The sequence below is a fragment of the Nicotiana tabacum genome, chromosome 4, assembly GCF_000715075.1.
Source record: "Nicotiana tabacum cultivar K326 chromosome 4, ASM71507v2, whole genome shotgun sequence".
In the NCBI taxonomy this organism is placed as follows: Eukaryota; Viridiplantae; Streptophyta; class Magnoliopsida; order Solanales; family Solanaceae; genus Nicotiana; species Nicotiana tabacum.
The window spans coordinates 36848327-36855028 of NC_134083.1; the positions used below are offsets into that span (position 1 = coordinate 36848327).

At 35.2% G+C, this 6702-nt stretch overlaps 1 protein-coding gene across 1 annotated transcript; it reads left to right on the forward strand.

The window, feature by feature from the left end:
* Positions 1-690: 690 nt before the first annotated feature.
* LOC107802396 (uncharacterized) lies at positions 691-3446 on the forward strand. The gene is made up of 3 exons (XM_016625881.2): positions 691-1777; positions 2681-2731; positions 3012-3446. The coding sequence occupies exons 1-3, from the start codon at positions 949-951 to the stop codon at positions 3062-3064; spliced, it is 933 nt and encodes a 310-aa protein (XP_016481367.1). The 5' UTR covers positions 691-948; the 3' UTR covers positions 3065-3446.
* Positions 3447-6702: the final 3256 nt, after the last annotated feature.

Below are 6702 nucleotides of genomic sequence, written 5' to 3' on the forward strand. Positions count from 1 at the left end.
ACCATTATCTATTTACACCTATACCATTCAGTTTGAAACTCATTCTTCGATTAATGCAAATTTATATCGCGTAGAATTTACTAAAGGTGAAAGTAATTTCCATAAAAAGTTCTTTCATATGTCAAGTTTAAACTCAATCAAAGTATCTGGTTAAGTATGAATTAATTTCAACCTTCTTAGAACATTCAATGGTAAAGTCAAAAGTGTATTTAACACAGCCATAAGGGTTGAAAGAACTTTCATTCAATTAACGTCAGAGTCATATTCATGTTCAATTCGCCCAACCTGTATTAAAGCTCGGGGCCGCTTACCATCACTATGCTTCGGTTTGGCCATAAATTTTGGCTTTATTTTTTTAAATTTCTTTTTTAAAATATTGATAGTTTATGATATATGATCATGTTTTGAAAAAAAAATTTAAAAATTTCCAAAAACTACTAAAACTTCAACTTTTGTTCAAATAAAATACATATCCAAACACAACTTTTACTTTCAAAAATTATTTTGTAACACAACTTCAAAAATTTAACTATGATTCTAGTCTGAATTAAACTTAACCATAAAGCAATCCAACAAACATCATATCTTCAAAATTTCTACCAGTCTGCAGTGCCTAAAAGCAAGTTAAAGCAAGCAGAAAAGCTAAAAAGTCAGCCAAATCTTCTTAAAGAAACCAGAATGCCCTCCCAAAAAGATAAAAGCTGGAAAAGTAGCATAAAAACCCATATTAACATATTCAACTCAGACTCTCCCACTCATCATGTGAATAAAGTCCCACCCCTTAAATCATGCACTCTAATTTACCCCTAATAATATCACCATTTTCTTAGCATCCCAAGCAAAGTATCTAACAACTTTTTCTTTTTCAAAAATTTAAGGAAAAAAAATTGTATCTTTCAATACACAATTCTTTCTTTCCCATTCAGGCTCATTGTTCTCCACTCAGCAATGTCTCATCTTCTCTCAGCTTTTATTTCCATTATATTTCAAACAGCATTACTCCTAAAATCAGCTCATAGCTACGGCCAAGCAGCACATACATGCAGATCATACTGTGGAAACTTAACAGTCGATTACCCATTCGCAATTCAATCCGGCTGCGGCCACTCAGGCTACAGGGACCTCCTATTTTGTATCAACGACGTTCTCATGCTTCACATTAGCTCCGGATCCTATCGCGTTTTGGACATCGATTACGCTTACGAATCCCTCACTTTAGATGATCCTCACATGTCAACTTGCTCATCAATCGTCTTCGGTAACCGCGGCAACGGATTCGTCGTAGAGCGGTGGCGTGAGCCTTACTTAAACCCTACGGCGGACAATGTGTTTATGCTGCTAGGTTGCACGGCGGAATCGCCGCTGTTCCAAGGTTTTCCGGGGAAGCATTTGCCGTGTAGGAATGTTTCCGGGATGGGTTGTGAGGAGTATTATGGGTGTCCGGCCTGGAATATAATTGGGCTGAGAAAAGTGGGCTCATCAGTATATGGATCAGGCCCACCTGAATGCTGTTCAGTTTCATTTGAAGCTATTAAAGCTATTAATTTGACTAAACTTGGTTGTCAAGGGTATAGTAGTGCTTATAGCTTAGCTCCACTGAGAGTAGATGGGCCTCATGGTTGGTCTTATGGGATAAGAGTGAAATACTCAGTTGAAGAAGGTGACTCTTTTTGTAAAGCTTGTGAAGCAACAGGTGGATCTTGTGGCTATGATGTTAAGGATTTTAGCAGTTTGTGTATGTGTGGTACTTGGAATGCTACATCCAATTGTGATTCAGGTAATACTCATTCAAAACTCCCACAAACCAAATTCATTTAAAAATAAATAGGAATTTACACACCTACTCTTTTCCTTTTAATTTACTGTAATATTTATGGCTGTTTTTGGTTGTATAAGTAAGTTCCTTGAGCCGAAGGTCCATCAGAAAGATCTGCATACATATTATCCACCCCAATCCAACTTGTGATTGTTGTTTTTAGTATAAGTAAATGGCTTTCATCCAAGATATATTTCGTGTAAAGAACTTTAAATTGATAACTCATTTTAGAAATTACTCTTTATGTCTTGCTTGATGTGTCATACTTTCTTTTCTAATTTATTCAGAAAAGAATGTCATATTTCTTTATTCAGAAATGATTTAACTTTAAACTTAATATTTTATTCTTAATAAAATAATTTGTAGTTACATAATTTTTTATGACTTGTTTTAGATTATAAATTTTAAAAGTCTCTTTTTTTTTTAAAACTACATACCTAATCAAACATCGTCATATAAATTAGGACGGATGAAGTAGTTCTCTAATGTTTGATTGAATTTAAAAGGACATATTGTAATAGTACAGGGTGGAGGATAGAATACGTGATTAACGTTGGTAACGTTAGTATTAATAATTGACAGTGTCTAAATTGCAGTAAGTTGATAGATGAAGTAAGAGTTAATACAGTTTTAAAGGAAAATGATTTTGGACCATAAGAAACTTTCCCCTTTCAATGGGAAATATATTTTATTGAAGAAAAATATTTACGGTTCCAAATAACCAAACAGAGGAAAGTTGTTTCATCTGGTAAACTAATTTTGGGAGAAAATATTTTCTGCCAAAACTAAGCACATCCTAAAATTTCTTTATTTACTTGTAATTTTGCATCATGTGCTTAACCAAATTGAACATCTTATATGCAGTGCACTCAGCTTCGCATAGAAGAACTTGGTCGTTAATGGATGTACTAACAGGTATGTATTCATTGATACATAGCTTTTAATTAGTACCATTGGAGAGAGTTAACAAGAGTTAATTAAAACGTAACTTATATCAGGTCATTTAAAAGTTATTATATCTGACCATTTATGACAAGTAAAATTAGTAACCTAAAAAATAATGCAGCATAACTTTTCATAATAAATAAATTATATTGATAGTATAAAAATTATAATAATAATGTCAGCTAATATAAGTTAAATCCGTGAAACAATAGTTATTTCTAGAAATTAACTAAGCTCTGATAAAATGTAGGATTCTTGGGTTGTATGGCCGTCTGGAAGCTCTCCACCAAACTTGGACTGTAGGAAAAACAATGACGTTTTGTGTTTGATTGATCCAAAATGAGCGGCTAAAATGTGCTTAGCAGAAGAACATACAAAGCAACTCATGTCAATGTTACCGTTGAAGAGATTGTTATGTTGTGCTAGAAAAGAGGAACGTCAATTGATATTTATTGGTTTTGAAACTTAATTTCTTCTTTTCTCTTTTTTGTAGTACTCCTTAAATTTTTGGTGAGTACCTAATTTTTCAATTTTGGCTCAAGAATGAAGAATTTGATTGTATGTTATGTATGTACACATATAGATATAGAGATAACAGGTTACGCTTGATTCTTCAAGTTACAGTATAAGATGTTGCAACTAAATATTATAAACCTTTTGTTCTTATATTAGTGCTATTTATTTTTCCGTCTCAATTTATTGCAACTAAGTACTTATTTTCTTTATAAGACCTTTACATTTCCAATAATTCAAATGAACTTATTCAACATTTAAACCTTAACGTGATAATTTTTTACTCTCTCCGGTCCATAATAAGTAATTTTTTTGACCTTTAAGTTTGTTCCAAAATAAGTGATAATTTTACATAATCAAGAACGAATTAGCTTTGTTTTTTTCAAAATTTGTCCTTATTTACATATCCCAATGTGTCAAGTTAACAATATGTAAATTTTAATTATGGGTAATTTAGTCAAAATACCTTTTTTTCCCTCTAGGAGTTAGTATTTTCTTAAGGATTATGTCAAAGACCGAAAGGTCAATTATTATACGTTAGCTTTGAATAATATTTTAAATTTTTTTATGCCATCACTAATATTACAGTTTACAAGTTAAATGTAGCTGATGTTTTGTACTTCAATACCACACAAGAGAGGAGGGGGAGCGGTGATTTGTGTGGTGTCCAATTTTTCGCGCGCACAGATTATAGAAGGACCTGGTTCTTCTATGTGTTCCTTATACTACTGTTGCAGAATAGTAAATGCGAAAAGTAAAGAACACAAGTATTTTACGTGGAAAACACCCGATTCAAACGGTGAAAAAACCACGACCTACTACCCAGTAGGATTTTTCCCAACACTTCACTAAATCACTTAGCCAAAACAACATTTACAAAACTCTTTGTAAATCTAAGGATTACCTCTAATCCCTTTGTGGCAACCAACCTCTAACTGTTGCGACAACTTCAAGTTACATCTAACTTGAATACAACACTCAAAGTACCTGGTACAATTGCTTCTAGATAAAGTTGAAAGGTACAATTTGAAACACCTACTATAATAAAACAAGAGTAAAAGATAGATACTTGGAACTTGCTCTTCTATCCGGTTCATGTAGCTTCAGGTTCGCACACTTGAATCACACAAGAATTGTTTGCAAAATGCCTTGCTATTTTGCTCTCAACTCATGTTTAACTTCAGCGTTTGTGCTTGCTTGTAAAATGAGAACATCCTGCAACATATAAAGTTAGTAGAATAGGAAATAACTAGAAGTCTAATGCTTTACTCTTCCTTGGTGGAAGAGTTCTATTTATCTTCAACTTCTAACTCCTCCCTTATCTAGGATAGAGTTCTCTTCGAGTAAGGAGTCCTTCTCCTTATCACTTATGCAATCTTTTAGTTCAGGAGATATCAGATATAACCACTTAAGCTTATCTCCTTCACGTGCATGCCTTGTGCTTGAACTGCCCGTGTATGTATACACTGTGTATGAACCTGGTTCATGCTTGAGTTCCTTTGTCAATTATCAAAACAATCTTCACTTAGGCCCACAAATTCCCCTTTTTTGATGATGACAAACTCTGTGCTTTTCATAAGCATAGGCCCCGTTCCAACTCAGCTCAACATCAACACAATGTTAGAACGCTTTCCTTTTTAAAGTCACAAATCATCAAGGACCAGGTTCATTAGGTTATAAACATCACAGTCCAAAGTAAAAAGCACAACCTATCTTCCCCCTTTTGGCATCATCGAAAAGTTGCATAATTATGTTAGATAACCAGATTTTAATAGATATTACTCACAACCACTAGGGCTACTTCAAATGCAATCATGGAGTCAAACATCATATATCAATCTAATGATATTAGCTATTTAAAAAGCATCAACAAGCAGTTAGAGTACAAAAATAGTTGATTAACATTGATACTAGTCATCCACAAAGCCTAAAGAAAAATAAAGATACTGGATCATGAGCAAAAAGAACAAAAAAAAGTCCCATCCGGGTCACTGGTTTGGCTAACTAGGCTAGGAAGGTTTCAAGGCTGGGAAGGACTAGGTTCTTGGTTCTGGCCTGAAGTAGCTTTAACATATCATGAATAATGCCTTCATTCTTCTCCTTCTCTTTTGCAAGCTCAGCCCTGAAAGCATCCCTCTCAGTTTCTACTTAAGCCAGCCTCTTCTTCAACCTCTCAATCTCAACATCCTTATCCCGACTCTCCCACTCTCTTGCACCAAAGCTCGCACTTTACTGTTCACAGGTACCTTCTTGGATGAACCAAGTTCTTTAGGAGTAGTGTGGACTTTATAGTCACATGCAGTCAAAGTATTTGCCCCAAAGTGAACCTTGCTATTACCAACTTCCCATTTCTTGAGGGTTACCTTGAAGTGAGAAAGTACAACTGTGAGAATAAAACCATAGGGTATGGCATGATTTTTGGTACCAGTTAGAACCCTATCAAGAAGGTGGATGATAAACCCATGCCAATTGATTTGCCTCCCACTGTCCAGACATTCCATAAGGACCAGGTCCATGAATGTGGCAATGTGCCTTCTTTCCTGCCTGGGCAGCACAACCTTGTTAACAAATTCAAACAACACTTTATGGGGTGGCTTCATCTCACTTTCGTATACAACCTTGGCCTCTAACTCAAACTCATTGTCAAGCTTTCCATCCATCTGAAGGACCATGTCCTTCCAACCCTGCATTTGTAGTTTTTCCATCATCATCATCATGCATTCCTCCTCTAAGTCCCTGAGGAGTCTACCTTTCAAGATGGTTCTTTTCCCAAACTTAACCATCTTGTCCTTCTCTGCATCAAATTCTTCTTCTTCTTCTTCACTCTCTTCTTCCTCCACTACTTTCACTTTTCTAGACTTCAAGACAGACCTAGTTTTTTTTGCCAAGGTAGAAGGTTCTGCTGACTTTGTTTTCGAAGGAGACTTCTTTTTTGGATGTCTTGATTTTCTTTGCTTTTGGAGTCACAACCTCCACCTCTTCTTCATCATGAATGACCAGATCCATCTCCTCAATTTCAACTGCCTCAACAGGCTGAACCACTTTCTTCTTTCCCTTTGCAACAACTTTTCTTTTACTCTCTTTTAGGGCTTTTTCCAGTTCTGCCTCACTCTGCTTCTTCTGACTCCTTGTAGCTCTTCCTCTTATAGGAGGAGTCCCTGCATAGATAAAAAAGGAAACCTTTCTCTTCTTATTTGCCCTAACAGTTCCAGGGATTTTAACTCCTGAACTCTTCTTTCTTTTTGGATTATAGCTGTCAGACACACATTTTAGTATATCTTTGAGGGTTTCCTGTACTAATGGAACATTTTCTTGAACATTATTCCACAATCTAACCAACCCCTCAGCAGCTTCTCCAGACCCACTTCCCTTTTTTTTTTCTCTTAATTTTTCTTCTTCTCCAGTAGATTCCTCATTTCATACTATCA

Excerpts from the sequence above, each read along its gene's own strand:
- LOC107802396 (XM_016625881.2), top strand. The coding sequence starts at position 949 with ATGTCTCATCTTCTCTCAGCTTTTATTTCCATTATATTTCAAACAGCA. Across the intron at positions 1,778-2,680 it reads TACATCCAATTGTGATTCAG|TGCACTCAGCTTCGCATAGA; the intron begins GTAATACTCATT and ends TCTTATATGCAG. Across the intron at positions 2,732-3,011 it reads GTTAATGGATGTACTAACAG|GATTCTTGGGTTGTATGGCC; the intron begins GTATGTATTCAT and ends GATAAAATGTAG.